The sequence below is a fragment of the Zootoca vivipara genome, chromosome 3, assembly GCF_965207765.1.
Source record: "Zootoca vivipara chromosome 3, rZooViv2.hap1.1, whole genome shotgun sequence".
NCBI classification, from domain to species: domain Eukaryota; kingdom Metazoa; phylum Chordata; class Lepidosauria; order Squamata; family Lacertidae; genus Zootoca; species Zootoca vivipara.
The window spans coordinates 58,307,585-58,330,732 of record NC_142586.1 but is presented as its reverse complement, the minus strand read 5'-3'; the positions used below and the strand labels follow the sequence as shown (position 1 = coordinate 58,330,732).

Genomic DNA, 23,148 nt, shown 5'->3' with positions numbered 1-23,148 from the left:
AGGGCTGGTTTCCTTCAGAATGGATAAGTTTGATCTTTTTGCAGTCCATGGGACTCTGAAGAGTCTCCTCCAGCACCACAATTCAAAAGCATCAATTCTTCGGCGATCAGCCTTCTTTATGGTCCAGCTCTCACTTCCATACATCACTACTGGGAAAACCATAGCTTTAACTATACGGACCTTTGTCGGCAAGGTGATGTCTCTGCTTTTTAAGATGCTGTCTAGGTTTGTCATTGCTTTTCTCCCAAGAAGCAGGAGTCTTTTAATTTCGTGACTGCTGTCACCATCTGCAGTGATCAAGGAGCCCAGGAAAGTAAAATCTCTCACTGCCTCCATTTCCTCCCCTTCTATTTGCCAGGAGGTGATGGGACCAGTGTGTTCTTCAGCATATGTATTCCTCTGAATACCAGTTGCTGGGAGTCACAAGTCAGGGGAGTGTTGTTGTGTGCTAAGGTCCTGCAAATAGTTAGTCAATTTGAGAACAGGATGCAGGACAAGATGGGCCTTTGCCGTGATCCAGCAAGCCTCTTATTGTGTTCCTAAGCACATTCAAAAGCAGTTAATCCAAGATGACATTGACTTAAATCCAAGGGTTATTTTCCTCCAATAAGGACTTCTTCTATAGGAGGATTCAACCCAATTATTCTCAAATGTTACTGCAGTGAATATTACAAGAAGATAGGAACTGAGGGAAAGAGTTTATTTCTTTTGACATGACTCCTCCTAAAGCACAATAGTAGTCTCTGTTTATAGGATATCAAAATAGTAAACATTTTATGATTTGTTATTTGGGCAATGTAAAATTTACCTGCCCTTAATCAAGAGTGCCGTCATTCATAACATGGTATCATTAAATGCCCTTGCCATCTGAATTGCAGCCATAATTCAACTTAACATCCATTTTCTGTGAAAAGTAGCACTCATGGGAACTTTTTAGAGGAAAATATTCCCACACTGTTTCAAATTTACTGCTCAAAAGTTTTTCCAAATTACTGCAAATTTGTTCTGACATCCATAGGTATGTATGATCCATTCCAAAATGATGTGTATTAAATGAGGGATCGGTGTCAGGGACTCTGCATAACAACTTTTTGAAGTGTTTGAATTAGGGAAAGAGTTTTGATGCTCAGCAGAAAGAGAATTGCAAACAGAGATAAATGGATGGTACTTGTGTTTCTCACTTTAGGACATATCAAAGTGAATGCCAGTGAAGTCCTACTCATTTGCTAGTGAGGCAGTTATAAAAACTAGTGATCCAGGATCGTCTAGATGGTTCCTGCCAGGTATTTTGGTGTGTATGTATGTATAGGGATGCAGTGAATTTGGATGGCATGGGCTATCTGCTGCTTTTCTAGAATTTGTAGCTCTTGGGTTAAAATCACCCAGGTTGTGTGTGTGGGTTTTTTTAAGCTGAAGGAATACTATTTTAATTAAATCCTGGAGAAAGCTAATCCGTTTTCTGAAATGTGCCAACAAATTCATGCTTTGGATAATGTGCTAAAATCCTAATGCTGAAAACTGAGGTCTCAAAAGCTGTAAAGTGTTCCACCACAACATATCCTTAGGCAATGAAAGAACTGATTGGTCATTCATGTATAACTGCTGACTGAGTAGCATTATATAATGGTACCAGCTAGCATGATACATACTTTTCACACACATTTCTTTCTTAAAATGTAGATTTTATTAAAAGATTATAAAATTTCACTCGGAAAGCTAAGATTTTATTATTTACAACTGGACATCTGGAAGGAGTGACATTAGGGTTCAGGTATTCTGAAATGGGAGACTGCCATCAACTTGCAGATGAGTTTAAGGCCATCAGAAACACCTAGGCAGCATGAAGATATTTGCCTCGTGAAATGGATTGCATGCTGCCAGAGCTGAACCTAGAGCAAGATTGATTAGTCTCCCAGTATAGGGTCTCACAGTTCATTAATGCCTCAACAAGGACAATGCAATGCTACAGTCTGCACATCTAAGGATAGTGAAAGTATCCTCAGGCCTGGCCCACGCATGCACATCCATGTATCAAATAATGAGCTGCATTGTATGAATCAGCCATCATGGATCAAATAACACCAACAGACCTTCTATAAAACTTCAAGCACAGTGCTTTTTAGTAGAATCTGCCCACACATCCTACTGTGACTCATCAAGCGCTGAATAATGGAGCAGTAATACATTACTGTGTAAATTGGTCCCTAATTTCCACCCAAACTATGGAACTTAAAAATCCTTTGCGCATGTGCTTGCTGTGGATTTGCCCACAGCCATAGCGTGAAGCTGAGACACCCACATGATGAGTCAGCTCCCTATACACAGGCAACAAGCTAGCCACACAGAGCGACATCACATAGAGCAAAACGCATAGGATGGAACAAGGTTTCAGGTGTCCATATGTCTGACAGCAATACTGAGAAGCTCCTGGGTTTCCGCAGTTTGTTGACAGACTTGGTCAAGGTGCTTCTTCAGTTGGCCTTGGCTGAATGCTGATGAAAACTCTGCATCTAAAAAATAGGGAAGCAACAACTCAACTTCTAGACCTGCACAACTTGTCATATGTGTACATCTTGCCCTGATCCACAACTTTACAAAACATTGGAGAGAGGGTTTGTTCTGCTGGCTTGCACTTGAAGTCCAATACCCCCCCTGACCTCCCTTCAGTGAGAGCAACCCAAAAGCGCGTCTGAAGCCGATCTGCGGGAAACCGGAAGTCTTCCTTTCCTGTTTTTTTCTACTCACACCTAATATATTCCTTGTTGTTTTATTACTTTCCAAGAGCAAGATAAGATACATCCTTTGATCATTTACTTGTTCAACAATGTCTCCTAAGAATCTTGCCTCCTGCTTTCTTTGCTAAGGGTATTTCCCCACTTTCAGACACAGAGTGCGATGATAATAAAAGCCATTTATCAAACATTTATGTGTGGAAGTTATTTTGCATTCCATGTTAACGGAAGTCAGGTTTGTTTGGTGCTGGAAGGTGCATGTATAACTACTTTTCCACTGTGATTTTTTAAAAGACGCCAAAAGTAAAGAAGACTGCTCCCCACTTTTTAATGAGAACCATAAATAGCTGTTTCCAGGATTCATATACTGGTATACGATTATGAGAACAGATTCCATTCCAGTAGGAAGCGTGTAATGGATACTGCAAATGAGCCTGTATAAAGTTCTGATTGCATTCTCAGTGAAATGAGAGTCAATTAACTTTCGACCAGACCTTTTATAAAGGAGGACTTTGGTTTTCATTACCAGAAACAGGCAAGACTCAGCTGTGCATTATAACTGCGGTGCTTCTGGTAAGTACTGATGAGCGTAGCTGTTATGCCATAGCATAGGAATCCCATGGGATGTTATGTGGCGAGTGATACAGCAGTCCATACCTTTCTGTAATATGCAGAGAGTGGATATGCCCAGATGCTGAAAGCGATTCTCTTGGTGAATAAGATACTTGATGAGGTATTGCTGTACCTTGCTCATATGAGATTTCAACAAAGACACCACCTCTTCTGTGCAATTAATTTGGAGACAGGAAGAATTACAAAACTGAATGCACGAGGCAACATTTTACACACTTAACCTGGGAGTAAGTCACTGAACAAAGTGGGATTTCTTCTGAGTAAATATGCACTGTAAAATGTTGATACCCCATTACATTGGTGGTGCACTACTTGGTTTTCTTGTTACTAAGTTGTTGGGTGAATGACAAATTATAAATTGGTATTCATAGTTTGGTAATGCTTATGATAATTTTGTGGTGGGAAATGTATGCTTGGGCAGATGTTTAGTGTGATCATTATTGTTGTGTGTTTTCATATTTGTTTACTATGTAATTTGCCTTGAGACATTAATAAATAAAGATTTTATAATGCTAATTAATAATATTCATAATTCATATATACCAGGGGTCCCCAGACTTACCGGGCTTCGGGCCGGTGCCCGCCGCACCGACCGCGCGGCGGGCCGGAGGGCAGGGGAGTGCGCGCGCAGCGGGCCGGAGGGCGGGGGAGTGCGCGCCCGTGCGCATGCACACACGCACACGGTCGGAAAAAATCGCCGAAAATCGCTTGTGCGCATGCGTATGGGCCTCCCCCGACCCGGAAGTGCATCAGAAATGACCTCTTCTGGGTTGGGAGAGGCCCATACGCATGCGCACAAAGGATTTTCGGCAATTTTTTGCCGATTTTGAAGATCGACACCGCGCTGCGTGAGCGGGCGGCGGCAGCGGGCGGCGGGGGTCGTCGCGGGCCGGATTGGGAGGCCAATTGGGCCGCATCCGGCCCGGGGGCCGTAGTTTGGGGACCCCTGATATATACCAATCATGAATGCCACTATGGTATGGAGAATAGAACCTTAAACTTCAGTTCATAAATTTCATAAACTTTGGTTCATAAAGTTGAAGTTTGTAAATTGGAATAATAAGATTTCTTGATGATTTTGGCCGCTAGAATAATAATAATAATAATAATAATAATAATAATAATAATAATAATAATAATATACACTCACTGTGATTATTCTGAATCTAACACTTATAACAGCTGTTATTTTTAAATGTTATATTGTGCATTCAACAGAAACATCATGTTTATGTTATCATTGGTTATTCAAATTAAGCATCACTTCATATGGTGCACAGTGATGTACAAATATTTTAGCGGCTTTGTGCAGTGTTGCTATCTTCAACAGGGAAGTGTAATACTGAGAAAAGGATGCACACAAGCAAGACAGAAGCTCCTGCCATGAATTCAACATGTATTCTTTACACCCAAAGGAGTCTGCTGGTGTGGGACAACTGATAGATGCAGCTGCCACTTAGTCCAGGAAAAACAACAACCATCTTAGGGAGTCCTATTGTAGCCCAGGGAACTCTCTGAAAACTATCCTAGAATTAGCAGGATTGGAAAACAAATAAAAGTTTTGTCAAAGCTGACCAGTATAGTACTCTCCCCTGCTATTCAACCTGTTTGGGCCCATGGCACTCCGGTTGTTGTCACCTGAGTGATATCAAGCGGGCTGGAAATGCAAACATCAGATCCTTTCCATTGTTACGTACTGTGCTGTAGGAGGTGTTTGATCGCTAGGGCAGCGTGGAACGAAGGCTCTGTTTGTTCCACTTGGCCAGCCAGTGTCACCAGACTGCATACCACTGAATCATCCACCAATTCCAGCATGCGCACTGTGGCTCCCTCTGGTGGTAGAAGAGCAGAGTAAAAGACTAAATCAGCACAGTTGAAATAAAAGAAGACAAATGAACAGGCCCTAGGGCCAAGGCTGAAAAGACACGAGCAGAGCTTGGGAGGCCAGTAAAATGGATTTCAGAAGACTGAAATACATACATACAGAGAGAGGGAGATCTCAGCGTTAAGAGGACAAACAGATCAAAAATTAATTGAAGAATGGGGATTGTGTACAGGAGTACATGAAAAAACATTGTTCTGGGACAAATAAATTGATATGCAATGAATAAAGTTTACAGGGTAGAAATATTGAGGAAATTGATGGAAGTGGAACAAAAACAAAGTAATACTAATAACACAATGAACAAAAAGGTTAAGGGAAGGAGGTCAAACATGGAGGGAAGATTATGTTTATATATATATTTGGTGTTTTTTTATTTTTTTATTTGTTATTTTGTGTAATTTGTTATTTTTCTTTTTTGGTTTTTGTTACTGCAATTCAATAAAGTTAAATAAAATTAGAGAGAGAGAGAGATCAAAATATTCAGAAGCAGGTATAGGTGGGAATATTCCTTAGGGAGGGTTTCACCGATGGGAAATTTGATGAGAAGGTGTCCACATAGGGGGAATAGATGTGAAACCAATCTCCACAGCCCTGCTGCTCTGCTACCTCCCATTGTGTCTGCTGCACTGTGATGGAGCTTAGCAATCTAATAGCCTAATGTACATACACATTTGCCAAGTAAAAATATGTAAATGTTTCCCTGGCATGTCGCTTCCCTGTACGGGACATTTGACAGCCCAGCCTCCTGACCTTGCAGCAAGCACATCCCATTAGCCCTGCCTGCTAGGCCTTTCCATACATTCAGCTAGTAGGTGGGACGTTGGCCCCAGCATTGCACACCACACCAGCCCCCACCCTCTGAAAAGGGGAGCCTGCCTGCATACAGCTGCATAATTGCGGACTCCCCTTTTCAAATGTTGCTGTGGCCACTCTGGGTGAGAACAGCAGTGTGCGCAAAGCAGCAGGACCAGCAAGTGTTGCCCTCCTTCCTCAATTTGCATTCACTGATTGTATGAGAAGGATCATGTAACCACCTAGAGCAGGGGTGGCCAACTCCCAAGAGACTCTGATCTACTCACAGAGTTAAAAACTGGGAGTGATCTACCCCCTTTTGGGGGGTTCAGGTCAAAGCTGTTGAGTATTTTTAAGTAAGGGAAGCCCTGTTTTGGGGGGGTTAGGTCAAACTTGTTGAGCTTCTTTTAGGAGGGAGAGAGGCCCCTTTTTGTTTAGGGCTTCAGGTCATAGTTCAGCTTTTTTTAGGGAGGAGGAAAATTTTGGGTGAGCCTTTTTTTAGGGGTGCCAGTGATCTAGCAGTGATCTACCACAGACATACAGTGATCTACTGGTAGATCACAATCTACCTGTTGGACGTGCCTGACCTAGAGGACACCTAGAGGACACCAAGTTTGCTTATACTGGTCTAGAAGCATTAGAGAAATTACTAGCAATTTCAACACTATGTTACTGACACAACTCTTGAGTTGGGATTAAAAATCACTTGTCTGCTGTGTTTCACTCTTATTAGCAGCTCTGGTAGCTATGCTACCAGATAACATAGAACTGACTGTGAGAATCTGTTGATTTTTACGACTGCCCTTTGGTTCCCTCTGTGCCCCAAAGTGGACTTCGATAAAACCATAAGGCTGCTGCAACCCTATGCACACTGACTTTTGCATAGGTAAAGGCTACAAGACTTCCTTCTGAGCAGACATGCATAACATTGTGCTGTAAATTGGCAGCAGCAAAGGAAATCAATGAGTACAAAATGTGTGTGCTCTCACCCATCCACTCAACACACTGAATGTCCCCTTACCATGTTTCATCAGGTCAACAAGACAAGACATCACACAGTAAAGAGATTCCTCTTCTAGAATGTCTACGCTTTGGACAGCTTGAAAAAGCCCTTCAATGCATGGACTTTCTATGACTCTCTGCAAATAACAAAAGGAGATGTTGTTGTTAAATTAATTTTGAAAATTGTGGGGGCCCCCCCAATTATAGATGCCAGACTCTTAGTTTGCCTTGGGCCTTCAGGGCTGTGCCTATTCAGCTGTTAAACCCAAAAATGTGTGCAACAAAGGCATCTGTGGGGATTTAATCTATGCAAATGCACGCTCTATTAAATGCCCTAGTTATGCATCATGACGCCCTGAGACTGTCCCACCAGGAGAGTTCAGATTACATGGATGTGCTTGAAATTAATGAATACAGAGTGAGTCTGCAATGATATGTGTTACAATAGCCTTCATTTCACAAGAAGCCATCGAGAGTGTGATAACAAGGCAATCTGGGAGATGGTATGAGGAGCCAAGAAAGTATGGCATATTTCCTGCAAACATTTATCCATACACAGTGGGTTTCTACTTTCTTCAGCAATCATCATCTAAGGCCCTTCTTTGTGTGCCTCCTCCATGAGAGGTCTGGAGGATGGCAACATGAGAATGGGCCTTTTCTGCAGTGGCTCCCTGTTTGTGGAATGCTCTCCCTAGGGAGGCTTGCCTGGTGCCTTCATTATATATCGTTAGGTGCCAAGCAAAAATGTTTCTCTATAACAGGGCCTTTGGTTGATTGAGTATTCTATGGCCTTTTAAATGTGTTTTTGGGAAAGGGTGTTGTTGGTTGGTTTTTGGTTTTGTTTTATTATATATTTTGTGTTCTCATTTTGTATTTTTATGTTGTGAATTGCCCTATGGTCTTCAAATGAAGAACAGTATTACAAATTTAAAGGAGGAGGAGGAGGAGGAGGAGGAGGAGGAGGAGGAGGAGGAGGAGGAGGAGGAGGAGGAACCTAGTTGAAAAATCATGTATACCAACAAAGTCAAATTTTCAAAAAGCCTACAGTGAAGGCGTAAAAGTCACAACTTGATGCTCTTTTTTTTGTTGATAAGATCTTTCTCGTGTACTTTTTAAAACACATGGTCATTTACTTCCTTGAATGAGAATGAAGCAAAGACGATGTTTCATTTTAATATCAGTAAGAGAAACAGTGAAGTGAAGCCTTCAGAACAATGTGTAATCCTGACAGGGAGACTTGGCACTCACCTGTATGCTTCTGGAAAGGCTGAGATTTTTAATAAAGCAGGCAGCGTGACCTACAATCACTGGGTCCATTTTCCAGATGAGCAGCAGCTTTCCTACCGCCTGCAGCACTTCATCACACATCAGTGCATCCTGCAAAGGGAAAGGTAGCCAGTGAGTCGCTGAAAACGAAGGCAGCAGAAGAGACATGGTTCTACCATACCACTGTGAATGGGACTAGAGATGGGTGATTGAGATATAGATATATTTCACTTGATTGTTAATAAAACCTCAAAGCGGGTAAAAAAAGAACAGAAACAATAAAATTATCAGTTAAAAAAACACCCAATTAAAACAAGTATTTAAAAAAAAAATTAAAATCAGCAATAAACTAAAACCAGAAAACACATGCCAATATTCTGCATGTCCAGACAGGCCTTTTGAAACAAACTTTTTTTAAAAAAAAGCAGGCACCAAAAAGAGTAGAGTGAATGAATTACTAAGGAATCAAAGACATATGCTTTAAGTTTTTAAAACTCTTTACATTTAGGATGAACTGCAACAAGTGTACAGTCGTACCTCGACTTACGGATTTAATCGGTTCTGAACGGACCTTTGTAAGTCGAAAAATTTGTAAGTCGAAGCCAATGGGGGGGGGGAATTAATAAGTCGAAAAAATCCTATCTAAAAATTCGTAAGTCAAAAAAATCCTATCTAAACCGCATCCAAAATGGTGGACAGAACTCCGTTCGTAACTCAAAACATTTGTAAGTCAAGTTATTGGTAAGTCGAGGTACCACTGTATTGCAATTTGGGAGCTACAAAGCTGGGATGGAGAATTATGAAAAGCTCCACAAATTGTTGTCTCTTCGTGCTTCAGTCCCAACTCACGGCAGCAATGCAGAGAAATCGAGCCCCCACTACCTTCAAACCACATCAGACGATAGTGAAATGTTTATGTGCATCCAATGGCACATGCAGGATTTGACTTTCCTGTTCCACCACAAACCTCCCATGTTACAACCTCCATTCGTTTTATTGATGACTGTGTCCCACTGTGTTGAGACTCATATGTCACTCCCACATCCAAATGCAGATGGCCTATTGTTGTGTTTTTGCAGGCAAGTTTATATTATGAAGATGTGGGGCTTTTCATTCCTGTTAAGGAATGAAAGTGCTATGAAGTCAATCAAACCCAAAGTCACCAAAGAACAAATGATTTCTTCCTCCCTAGGAACACAGAGTAGTGTTGGTAACCACTGAAACATTAGTTCATCTTGGTTGGAAATGTTAGCTTTGTCCCACAGTTTGTTTTCCTGCTGGGGTTCCCATGGAGAGCTCCCTTTCTACTTCACTTGGAATTCAGGTCAGAGCAGAATGGGAATCCTTGAAAAGGTCTTTAAAAAAAACAACCCCAGGCTAGAGGGCATTGAAACCAGTAGTCTGAGCAAACCAAGATGAAAAGCTGGCCTAACAGAAGACAATATAAACATCTCTACCGAGGATTAATTGTTCAGGTTTCCTCTGTCACAGAACATTTTCTCCAATGCCAAAGCAGCTATACCATCCATCACAACCACAAATGGATGTTTGCTACAGAATGTGAATCTCAAGAAGACAGATTAGAACCCAATATGATTATAATCAGACTTTGTTTCCAGCACTCCCTTTCCAACCTTATTTCTGGATATGCACATCATCCCACGCTTTCAAATGCATGCTGAAGCCTTTTCAGAATGAATTTTGAATTATTGTCAACTGATCACCTGGCCGCGTCAAACTGTCATTTTAAATGTGTTCCCTTTGATGAAACTTTTGTCCACTGTCATCTTTCAAGGTTGAGCTGCCTCGGAACATTACGGCCATGCACATTTGACTAAAGCTTACAAGGCAAAGGGTAATATGAAACAGAAATGTGTACCTGGTTGTCTGGGTGCTGGGATAAAATCCGGAGGAGAATGATGGAATTGTGCTGAGTGTCTTTCTTGTTAGATGCCAGGAGAGGGAGCAGGTGGGACGGGATCTGCATAGCAACGATGCTGGTCTGACCACTCTCTGTTTGGAAAATGAGAAGGTTGCTCAAGGTCATGTGTGCAGATCAATAGAAGCTGATTTGGAGAAAAGGCTTTTTGAGAGAAAGGGGCCTCCTCTAGACTGACTCAATCAAGTCAGCTGGATTTCACAGATCAGGCAATGTTATGTTATGACAGTATAGAAGTTAAACTTTAGGTTCTGACTTTAATGAAAAGTCAAAAGAAGATGAAGACCAAACTGCACAAGAGGCTTGGACCAGTGTTCTGGCCCATAAAAGAAAGGGGGGAAGATAGACCAATTTGAGCAATGCAAAATGTTTGTAGAAAGGCACTGCTGGGAAGAATTCAGAATCAGGGGACTGAAGTTGATAGAAAGGGTCCAGAGAGTTGTGTTTCTGTAACTTCAGTTGGGTTTGTGGTTGTTCAAAATCAGCTGCTAGGCATACTGGTAAGTGGCTGACTGCAGCCTGTGGATTAGATAACCACTGGATTAGATCTCTCTCTCTCTCTCTCTCTCTCTCTCTCTCTCTCTCTCTCTCTCTCTCTCTCTCTCTCACACACACACACACACACACACACACACACACACAGTGCTTTTTTCAAAAAAAAAATGTATAGGGGTACTCTCATTTTCCTATTCATATTGAAATACTGCCCCTCAATGAGGCCAAACTTAGATTCACAAAATGTTTAGGGGTGTGTGTACCCCTGCAGCTCCCCAGGGAAAAAAGCACTGTCTGTGTGTGTGTGTGAGAGAGAGAGAGAGAGAGTGTGTGTGTATCCATATTCTTGCCTACTTTTTCCTCACAGAATTGACAGTTTAAGAATGGTAAAAGGAAGTGTATGGATTTGTAGTTATAATCCATATTAATGATCTTGCTTGTCAATTTAAAACACAGAGGGACATCTTTCATTACAAGCACATGAGCAAAAATGTCAGTGGCCAGGGATATTTTTCACCAACTCCTCCTTCAGTCTCTTCTTTTTTTATAGATGGTGTAAAACTTCCACATGATCTCTCCCCTCCCCCAAACATCTGTGGCAGAAATGTGCCTTGAGCATTGTGAGGTATTGGTCAATCAAGTTTTACTAATCTTTACATCAGTCTGAATGCTGGATTGGTTTGCAGTCACCTTCTCTTAAAAACTGAATCAGTGTTTTTTGGTATACTTTAGAACAACAGTACTGTAATTCTCACAGCCTCTGGTATCTGAAGGGTTTATTAGCTTTTTTTTTAAAAAAAAAAAAAAGTCACACCATCCACGTGCCTGAAACCAAAACATGGTATTCATCTTATTTAAAGGAACAAAGAGTGACTTGAGGACATTCCTTCCAGAGGCTAGACTGTACAAAACACAGGAAGGAGGGGGTTCTATTTTTGTAAGTTTTAAGTGACTGCAATTTTTCATTTATTAGCATGTTAGGACTGTAGTACTTACCACTCGCGGCTAAATTCCTGAGACAGACACAAGCTTGGTTGGAAACCTAGTTGCAGAAAACAAAGAAATCAGAACACAACAGAGAAACAACTTTTGGCTGTGAAAAGGCCTTGCTTAACCTCCAAAATACTTTAGCAATGTTGCTAAAACTCCAAAATTTTCTGACAGGATTTATGTGTCAATGATGGGTAAAGTTAAAATGTAAGCATGTCCTCTGTGGCAACATGAGGCAAAACTAAGCCTTTAAAGCCAACTGTGACAGTGCCCCATAGATATCTGAGAGATACCGGTACTCAAAAAAGCGCCACTTATGGGTACCTAATAGTACAAGGATGTGTAGCCTTTCAGAAGAAGAACATATTTAAAACACATGACAACCCCCCCCCCACAACAAAGAAAAGTATAATGCAGGGGTCAGCAAACTTTTTCAGCAGGGGGCCGGTCCACTGTCCCTCAGACCTTGTCGGGGGCCGGACTATATTTTGAAAAAAAATAATGAACGAATTCCTATGCCCCACAAATAACCCAGAGACACATTTTAAATAAAAGGACACATTCTACTCATGTAAAAACATGCTGATTCCTGGACCGTCCGCAGGCCAGATTTAGAAGGCGATTGGGCCGCATCCGTCCCCCGGGCCTTAGTTGGGGACCCCTGGAATAATGGAACTGTAGTTTAACAGTGCTACAAATTGAATTGCATTTGTTTGGGAAGATCTGTAATTGTAAAATTTTACTTCCCACACTGCCTGGCAATCTTCCCTAGGCAGAGATTAGGAAAAATCCCATCCCTGCTGTATATTCCCAGGCCATCACTGCGAGAAGGAAAATATTGAACCAAGAGATCTCACCGTTATTTAAACATGGAATCCCCTCTGACCGTAGCAGATTCTGAGTTTGATCTCTTAGAGATTCATGGAAGATATCACATCTAGCTAACTCCAGCGTTTGTGTATTATTGCGCCCCCATGCTGAAGAAAGCATCTTTTCAGTCATTTCACTGAACACAAGATACTTGGCCTGCAGTCCTAAGCATAACTTACTTGGAAATACATGCATCCCACTGATATTAAAATAATATTTCTGAATAAACCAGGGGGGCTGTTAGTAAAACAAAGCTGCATAATCCACAGCTTTACCTTGTTCACAGATGAAGACAGAAGGAAAAGGAGCATCCGCAGAAGAAACCTGTCACCGGTTTGGAGCATGGCTCTATGGTGCTGGGAGTTTGTGGCCATGTTGCTCAGAGCTGCACAGCTATAATACTGTAAGAAGGAGAAGGGTTGTGATTTTGAGAAAGGAAAGTTTGTGGCCAAGGGTTCTTAAACTGTGGTCAAGACCTCACAGCAAATGAAAGGGACCATGACTGATGATGGCGTTCCTAGGGTGATCAAATTGCTGCGGCTGAAAAATAACCAGGACCTCAGGGTTTCCCCTCCTGTCTCTGGCGACTCTGCAAACGGGAACTGGGTAATTTGCAGGTACAAGCTCTGTTGGAGGGAATGAGGTCTGAAGTCATGCTAAAGTAAACTTTCGTGTTTATTTGCCATAGATTCTTAAGGGAATCCATACATTCTTATGGAATGCATGCCTGTGTGTGTGTGTGTGTGTGTGTGTGTGTGTGATGAAGCTGGATAGAGTCCAGAAAGATACAGTAAACTTTGGGGGATGTTGGCTGAGAGAGTATTTGCATACAGCATCTCCCTGCATTTTCTGGATTGGCACTGTAGTACATCTCCAGGAGTTTTGGGAATGTCCCAGCTAGGCATACTGCATAGATTCTGCTAGGCAAATGCCATACCTTGCATTCATATAATACTCATCATGAGGCTGTTTACAATTCTCAGAAGTCATATTAAGAACAGAATAAAAATCTACACTTCAGTCATCTATTTACATGTTTGCATTTCTCTAGCACTAGCCTATTTGAAGATGAGAAAGAAGTATTTGTTCAGTTCTTGAATCTCAAACAGGTTAGTGCCTATTAATAGCTATTTCCAAACAAAAGCTGAGAACAGAACTGAGCAACTGGAATACCCCCTGGCTATTTTCTTTAACCCTACAACAAATCTGAACTATAAACCTTCAAGCTGCAATGACCTGTTTCTTTGTTTCACTAAAGAGGTTAGCAGTTAATTTCCAAGGTGCACAAACATATGTACCCCCTCCAATCAAAAGTATGTGCAACACCAATGAATTACTAATTTCTGGAAGTTAAAATGTTAAAAGGCTACTGTCTCGTTTATCTCTGCCTGTGTCTGTAGGTTCAGTTGAGCAGCTGACCATTTCCACAGCTTTGAATGCTCAAAAACTGCTGTTTTAATGCTGTTTACCTGTACTTCTGAGTCGGGAGACTGTAACAAAAGGGTGAGGACTGGAAGAGCACCTTGTCGAAACAATATTTGCTGAATCCGTTCTGCAAGGGAAGAGTGGTATTGTTAATGAGCTATTCTGACCAAATAAACGTGCTCTTTATCATCACTGCATAGAAAACAGGTTAAGAGCTAAAAACAGCATTTTCTGGGAATAAGCCCAATTGGAATCAATTGGCTTTCCCACTGAGTAGACATGATTTAGCATTGTACTGGAAGTACAATATTTCATTTTAAAGAAAACAGTAACTTTGGCGATAAGTTTCCCTTGCCACAAATTTCTGTGTCATTGCACTTGGCCCATTGAAATGAATCCCCTGCATCCAAATACCTGATTGTGTGAGGTTGAAAATAGCTCCAACTGCATTTTGTTGGACTCTGGGATCGTAAGATCTAGAAAGGGCCAGTAAGGGTACCACTCCTCCTGCTGCTGTGATGGCTTCATGGCTGGCATCTGGCGAAACAACAGGGCAAAATAGAAATCAGCAAGGTTTCTTTGGAGGAAGAAGTATCCCTGTTCCTCCAGGCACACTTTAAGGAATAGAGAGTGAAGAGTGTAAAACAGTTGCTGCATATGAGTTGGGAGTCCTGGGTGCCTAGTGGCAGAATGAATAATGTTACGAGTTTACCACCAGGTTTTTTGTGAAGAAGCTTATTGCTATGGCTCACCTTGAAGCAAAACCTGACTTTAAAAAGTACACTTCATCATTTATTAAGATCTGAACCCAGGAATCCAAGGCCAACTTTATATTTATTGCACAATATGGTGCCCGTGACCAGGCAGTTCTGAGGCTCCACTTGTGCACCTGTGAAGCACCAAGCGTGTCACCACCCAGAGCCATCCAGGTAAGCTGCAGTCAAACTGTTGTCAGAAGTGTGCCTCCACAAGCTTTGCCCCATTACACTGGCCACGACTAGTTATAGCATACCAATGTGAATGATCCACTCTGCTTGCAGAATCCGGCTCTTCCTGATTCAGAATTTATATAACAATCAGGCACATCATTACCTCCCAATCACAAGGTGTGGATGTGACATTGTACCCTGGACCGGATTATTGCACTATGCTTTGGGCACCCTACTCACCTGTGACAGCTAGTGTCATTATGCAGGCACAGGAATTACACTGGACCGTGACATCGTCAGACTCAAGCAGTTCCAGAATTGGCTCAATAAGATCCATTTGGATGACATGATCCTTGGTTACTGTTTGTCAGTAAAAGCAGGAGTAAATGTAATGTTTAAAGTCCCTTTAATTCAGCTATATACTACTGGAGAGAGAAAAGGATTGCCATCAGCACACAATATCACTAGTCTATCTTACACCGGAATAAACAATTTCTCACCCCCTTGGTACGAGAAGTAAGCAAAACCCATCCTCTGAATGAATGCCCCCCCCCCAAAAAAACCCCTACATTTTTCAGGGCAAGCATCCATCCTACTGATTATCACTTTTTAGTATAGGAGTTTATATCCTTCAAATGAAATACCAGGGCAACTAGACCAGGCATCCCCAAACTGCGGCCCTCCAGATGTTTTAGCCTACAACTCCCATGATCCCTAGCTAACAGGACCAGTGGTCGGGGAAGATGGGAATTGTAGTCCAAAACATCTGGAGGGCCGAAGTTTGGGGATGCCTGAACTAGACAGTGGTAGTTCCTAAGATCACAGTTGATACTGGTGGAGACTTCAGGATATGGTAGCTTGGTCATTTACTCACCATTTCCTTCCAGTAAGAAATTCAGAAGGGACGACGACGAAATCTGCTGAACCTCCAAGTCACTAGACTTCAAGAAAGCATAGTATATTTCCAGATGCTCTCGGGGCAGCTGGATGTTCACTGCAAGAATAAGATGAAATGCTGATTGTAAAAAGCTCTTCTGGAACACTTGTCCCTTACATCTTCATACAGTTGATGCTTTTGGAGCAACACTTATGGCCTACTTTGCTTTTCAAAATACCTTGTAGCCCTCCGTTCAGCTGTCTGTGCAAACTCACATGAAAACTAAACCTGTATTGCTTGTTTTTACTAGCCCTCTTCTGCCAACCTCTCATATGAGTAAAAAGCCAGCTGGCACTCACCCACCTCTGTAAAATAATAAAATGGGAGACTAGTAACTGCAAAAGTTGTGCCACATTATCTGGGCTCCAAGTAAATATTCATAGAACTTGCATTAGAAGGGGCTAGACCAAATTCACAGATGCTAGGGAACCAATAAGAGTGCCTTGGGCACAACTCAGCTATGTTTAGGAGAAATTGTTTTGCTTCTCCAGGTTTCTACAAATTAAAAAAGAGAGAGTATGGAATGGATCTTACAGTTTTGATGGTTTATGTTCAAGTAATAGAGAGCAGCAGACTTTTGCAAGCCAGGATTCTCTGAAAACGCCAAGGTCCTCAGAGCCTCTAGGGAGACCTTGCCAAGTGGTGACATTTCAAAACCTTAAAAAAGATAATAACAGAGTCTGAATTGTGTCAGAAGAAGTTAAATACCTGAAGAGTCCAAATGCACAGAATTTAAAGCAACAGATAAAACACGACAGAGACAATTTCCATGTAGAAATTTTCTCTCATTTAAAATTAGCATACTAGATAGAGCTGAATAAATCTGCAAAAAATATTTAAAAAACCCCATTCATTTTTGCAGTCCAAACCTCATGTGAGAAAAAAGTTTTATAAATGCCAGTTTTATATATGCCTATATATATATAAGAGCCAGTTTGTTAGAGTAGTTGGGGCATTCCGAACTTGGATTTTTATTACTTTATTTAGCAAACCAGCTTAGCCATGCATGCTATTTCCTTGATTACCAAGGATGAAGACAAAAGATGGGAGCACTTAGGAGTTGGAAGAAGTGGACAGAATTCCATTTGATGTCTTTCTGTTTTCAAAGAATAAATTCAAATCCAATCCTCTAATGCCTAATAGATTTTTACAGAGAATATTTCAATGCTGGTTTAGGAAAGTGCTCGTGCTTGTAGCAAAAGTATGCATTTGTTAGTCTTTTAAGATGCTACAATATTTCTTGTTGCTTTTATGCAAGAGACTTACAGGTCTACCCCTTGCTATGGTGTCTTTTGTAGAACTGGGATTTCAAATGCTGAATGAGAGTAAGTTAATAAGCCTGGAACTGAGATCAGCCTGGAACTGGGATCCACTGCTTTGTCTGAATATTTGGTGCTGGTGAAAGACTGGTTCCTCCATTCTCCTTTCATCGCTCATAAGAGCAGAAGCATAAACAACTCTGTGTCATTCACTTCCTATGATCACTGAACTGCATGATCTTAAACAAAGCAACCAAGCTCAAGTAAACATCTCTCCAACTTTGGCTGCCCCACCTTCATAACAGAAACTTCTCACCTCTTTCAATGTGCTGCAGAAACTCCTGAGCAATCTCCTCTTCCTGGGTCTGAAGGGCAGGCTTGTATAGCTGCTTTGTTTTAAAGTTTTTCCGTTTCAGACACGGGCACTCCTGGAGCTGACCCAAGCACTCCTGAATATCCTGCACCAGACCTGAAGACAGTGTTTTTACTGAGAGAGCCAAGTCACAAAGCAACTGGGCACACTTTGTACACAGCTGACCCATGATTAACTTTCAGATCCAACAGAAAATCAGAAATGAGAGTTTGTACTCCCACTGTTGCTCCTGTGTCCCCTTGTACTGGCAGATTGTGATCTAGATAACTAAAAAAAAATATCTAGACAAGTTGGGGGGAAAGCTACTGCTGCTATTTGTGTCCAAACTGCATGGCTGAGCAAAATCTAGCCGTTGTTCTCTCTTGCGAAACATAAGAAATACTTTTAAAACTTTAGGCTGCAGCAGGAGGTGATCTTTCCCCTATCTTAGGAAGGAGAAAAATTAGGCGGTCAAACAAAAACTGTACATTCAGAATCCACCTCTGTTCTGTAGCAGAGAAATCATGTTCTGTATGCTAAGAATAAAGTCAACTGTTTTGCAAGGCTAGTAGCAACAGCCTCTGGGATAACAAACAAAAGAATGCTTGCGCACTGTATTATGGAGTGACATCATGGGTGAGGGCAGCACACCTGCTGGGCTCCACCTCTACAACTGAGCTGCCAATCAGAAAAGACAAAAAAATAATAATAAACTAACAAGAAATTCCAGTTTCTACCAGACAGAAACAATAGTACTGTCTGGATTGGCCGGCCGGCCGTAATGGCTTTGAATACTTCATGTAGGCAAAAGCAGAAGAATCCACAAATGCAACCACAATCATTAACATTTAGTTTGCTACCCCTCCCACTTTGATGTCATCTGCAAATTTGATGAGCATCCCCTCAATTCCTTCATCCAAGTTGCTTATAAGGACATTACAGGAGCCAACTCCTTGGGGCAGAACGCTGCAGCACCCCACTTGTCACTTTTTTTCCAGGATGATGGGGAAACATAATGGTAATCACAGCATCCTTTTCCTACTACCTACATCAAGTTGACCAGTTCATAGTTACCTGGGGGGACAACCTTTGCCCGCCTCCAGCCTGCAGGGACCTAAACCTAACCTGCTCTGCAAGAATTCTCAAAGATTATAGACAGAGACTCTGTGATTACATCCACAAGCTCCTTTAGTAGCCTTGGGTGCAGTTCATCAGGCCCTGGAGATTTGAATTCATTTAAAGTAGTCTAGCTGTTTCTTTACCACCTCTTTTCTTATCTTAGTCTGTCCTGGCTTCTATTAAGCCAAATTTCACCCTTTCCTGGCCACTGCCTCCAGTCACAGAATATTAGAATTGTAGGGTTGGAAGGGACCACGAGGGTCATCTGCAATGCAGGAACCTTTTGCCCAACATTGGACTTGAACTCACAGCCCTGAGATTAACAGTCTCATGCTCTACCGACTGAGCTATCACAATCAGTACATAAAACCCTACATAAAATAAATATAAATACCATATGGGGCAAAGTTTCAATTTATTCCAAAGGCCTGAATGCATAAATGCCCTTCAAATGGCAACAAATTGACAATACTGAGGGGGGCAGTCATTTCAACAATGGGAGGTAGTTCCACAATTGTGGTGCCATCACAGAGAAGGTCCTGCTCTGCATATGGGCAACACCCATCACCAGCATATCAAGCAGCGATGCGCTTGATCGAAAACTTGGGTTGGGAAAGGCAATCTGTCAAGCATTTAGACGATGAGATTCTCAGGGCTGTATACACATCAAAACCTTAAATTAGGGCTGGTAACATTTGCAGAGAATAGAAAAATATTTAAAAGCACCTTCCATTTCCACCCCTTCCTCTCATTCTCTCACTTAGTCATATCCACCATCTCAAATTCAGAGCCCAATGCAAAAAGCTGATGACCTTTAAAGCTGTTCATTGTTTGGGACCACAGTATCTGAAAGATTGCCTTTATTTATTACTTTATTTTACAGTACTGGCTTTCATTTACTTCTCCCCTGGAAATGTATGATCTGAAGCACTTTTCTGGACAACACAGTGGCAGCAGAATAGCCAACTTTATTTTATTCCTTTAAGGTCAGCATTACCTTGACATGTAAAACATAAGCCAATGAAGATGGTCATCTGATACATTTAGAAGTCCGCTGGATCACAGTGGGACTTACTTCGAAGTATACAAACGGGTATAGCTGTGCCCTGAATAACTTGACCTAATTAATTTTTGCTTGTTAATCTGCTGGATCACAGGAATGGAACCAGTACAAAGAGTGGGGACACTGTGAGCCCTGGTTCTGCCTAGTGTTAACTATCTTGCCCCAACTGTCAGTCTCCCATCCCTAATCCCAGCTGTATATTCCCTCTACCTTCCATTTTTATTCTATGCATTTGTTTTAAAACTTATACTATTAGTAAATAATAATAATAATAATAATACTATAGTATACCATAGTATACTATACTCAGTGCTTTTTTCTTAAAAATGTTTAGGAGTACTGTCATTTTGACTCAAGAAAATCACCATTTTATAGTTCAAATTGGGAAAAAATAAATACAGTAAATGGACAAAAGTACAAAGGTTAAAAAAATGTTTAGGGGACCCCTGCATCCCCCCAGAAAAAACCCCACATACTATACTATACTTTACTGTTACTAAATTGCTTATACTTATACTATTACTAAGTTATATAAAATGATAGCATGAGTGAAGAGTGCCACCTTCTGTCCTTAAGAGTCACAAAGTATACAATATGGCTTCTTTCCCCTACCTATTAAATTTGGTAGAGACCCACAATGTACAAGCGATAGATGACAGAAGCTGCTACTTTATTCAGTTTGTAAATTGTTGCTTATAAGGTATTTACAAGAGGTGTGCTTGGGCTCTCTGTGAAGCCCAAATGACAATGTGAAATGAGGGATTTGGCCAGTTTGTATGTGCCCAGGTCAGATTGTGCTGTTAATCATAGAGTTGGAAGAGACCACAAGGGCCATCCAGTCCAACCCCCTGCCAAGCAGGAAACACCATCAAAGCATTCCTGACATATGCCTGTCAAGCCTCTGCTTAAAGACCTCCAAAGAAGGAGACTCCACCACACACCTTGGTAGCAAATTCCACTGCCGAACAGCTCTTACTGTCAGGAAGTTTTTCCTAAAGTTTAGGTGGAATCTTCTTTCTTGTAGTTTGAATCCATTGCTCTGTGTCTGCTTCTCTGGAGCAGCAGAAAACAACCTTTCTCCCTCCTCTATATGGCATCCTTTAATATATTTGAACATGCCTATCATATCACCCCTTAACCTTCTCTTCTCCAGGCTAAACATACCCAGCTCCCTAAGCCGTTCCTCATAAGGCATCGTTTCCAGGCCTTTGACCATTTTGGTTTCCCTCCTCTGGACACGTTCCAGCTTGTCAATATCTTTCTTAACTGTGGTGCCCAGAACTGGACACAGTACTCCAGGTGAGGTCTGACCAGAGCAGAATACAGTGGTACTATTACTTCCCTTGATGCTATACTCTTATTGATGCAGCCCAGAATTGTATTGGCTTTTTAAGCTGCTACATCACATTGTTGACTCATGTCAAGTTAGTGGTCTACCAAGACTCCTAGATCCTTTTCACATGTACTGCTCTCAAGCCAGGTGTCACCCATCCTGTATTTGTGCCTTTCATTTATTATTTTTTATTTGCCCAAGTGTAGTACTTTACATTTCTCCCTGTTAAAATTCATCGTTTGCTTTGGCCCAGTTGTCTAATCTGCTAAGGTCATTTTGAAGTGTGATCCTGTCCTTTGGAGTATTAGCCACCCCTCCCAATTTGGTGTCATCTGCAAACTTGCTCAGGATGCCCTCAAGCCCATCATCCAAGTCGTTTATAAAGATGTTGAATAAGACTGGGCCCATGACAGAACCCTGTGGCACCGCACTAGTCACTTCTGTCCAGGATGAAGAGGAGCCATTGATAAGCACCCTTTGGGTTCGGTCAGTCAGCCAGTTACAAATCCATTGAATGGTAGCATTGTCTAGCCCGCATTTTACTAGCTTCTTTACAAGAATATCATGGGGCACCATGTCAAAGGCCTTGCTGAAATCAAGATATGCTACATCCACAGTGTTCCCTTCATCTACCAGGCTTGTGACTCTGTCAAAAAATGAGATCAGATTAGTGTGACATAAGGTGTCTCATGTTGAATCCAGGATACTCTAAAGTCCCAAGTCACTTTGTGGACTTAAGTGCTCATATATGGCAAAACAATGCCAGCTAGGCACACACCCTAACCTTGAGTGGGGAAGGAATTGAGAGGTTGGGCGCATCTTTCATTTTGATGGATGGACAGGTGTAGGTTTTAATAACAGTGGATCATTTCCCCAGGACACTCCATGTGAAAACGGATAGGGTCAGTTAGCCAGTTTTAAAGCATGGGTTCTATGAAATCGAAATGCTAAGTAATGATGGTTGGGATTGATGGGGATGGAACTGATGATGGCTGGGAAATGCGCATGTAGTGGCTCAGTGTTGGCCCCAAAGGTACAGAAGCTCACTGGATGGCAAGGAACAAGTTGCTGTCTCTCAGTCCAACCTACATTAAATGGATGTTGCAATGCTACAACACTGTTCTAAAACAACAAAATGAGTCTTATGGCACCTTGTTGTTTAGTCATTTACTCATGTCCGACTCTTCGTGACCCCATGGACCAGCGCACGCCAGGCACTCCTGTCTTCCACTGCCTCCCACAGTTTGGTCAAACTCATGTTGGTAGCTTCAAGAACACCGTCCAACCATCTCGTCCTCTGTCGTCCCCTTCTCCTTGTCCCCTCAATCTTTCCCAGCATCAGGGTCTTTTCTAGGAAGTCTTCTCTTCTCTTAATGTGGCCAAAATATTGGAGCCTCAGCTTCAGGATCTGTTCTTCCAGTGAGCACTCAGGGCTGATTTCCTTCAGAATGGGACTCTCAAGAGTCTCCTCCAGCACCATAATTCAAAAGCATCTTTGGAGATCAGCCGCCTTCATGGTCCAGCTCTCACTTCCATACATCACTGGGAAAACCATAGCTTTAACTATACGGACCTTTGTCGGCAAGGTGATGTCTCTGCTTTTTAAGATGCTGTCTAGGTTTGTCATTTGTCACCTTCACGGTAACAAATGAATTGTGGCATAAATTTGTTTTAAGATGCCACAGAACTATTCATTCTTTTTGCAGCAACGGACTCAAAAGACTGAAAATTCCGTTCTATACTTTTCCCAAGAAAAGGGCACAATAAACTAAAAACAGAAGTGCAAAGTAGGAGGCTGTACAGTATCCTGCATTTGGACCAAGGAACGCAGCTCAACGAGTGGCTTTAAGGCAGTTACACAATTTCTCTGCTAAAATGAGCAACATAATGAAAACCCGAAATTATCTGCCCTTACGTTTTTCCCAAAACTATGGCGTAATCCCGCAGCTATAGCAAAACTCTAAAGATTCGAGCAATCTACCCTATTTATTACCCCTGATTTGTTGCGCAGACCACGATACATACCTAACAAGAAAAAAAAGATCGCGACAGGGCGCATGCGCGTCAGCAGCCATAGGGTTTTCCTCCAAAGCGAGGAAAGATGACGTCGCCTCTGCCGCTTCTAAC

The 23,148-nt window shown here is 41.8% G+C and overlaps 1 protein-coding gene across 2 annotated transcripts; it reads right to left on the bottom strand.

The window, feature by feature from the left end:
- Positions 1 to 686: 686 nt before the first annotated feature.
- LOC118082073 (uncharacterized) lies at positions 687 to 23,047 on the bottom strand. 2 transcript variants are annotated; one of them, XM_088667265.1, is made up of 14 exons: positions 17,471 to 23,047; positions 16,430 to 16,552; positions 15,833 to 15,952; positions 15,199 to 15,318; positions 14,444 to 14,566; positions 14,074 to 14,156; positions 12,880 to 13,005; positions 11,741 to 11,786; positions 10,190 to 10,323; positions 8,293 to 8,421; positions 7,064 to 7,181; positions 5,063 to 5,197; positions 3,390 to 3,515; positions 687 to 2,510 (listed from the first exon to the last, which is right to left on the bottom strand). In XM_088667265.1, exons 1-14 carry the CDS (start codon positions 17,694 to 17,696, stop codon positions 2,389 to 2,391), a joined length of 1,731 nt encoding a protein of 576 aa, XP_088523391.1. In that variant the 5' UTR covers positions 17,697 to 23,047; the 3' UTR covers positions 687 to 2,388. The 2 variants fall into 2 exon arrangements, with proteins under 2 accessions (XP_088523391.1, XP_088523392.1); XM_088667266.1 differs by lacking the exon at positions 3,390 to 3,515.
- Between the last annotated feature and the right edge of the window lie 101 nt (positions 23,048 to 23,148).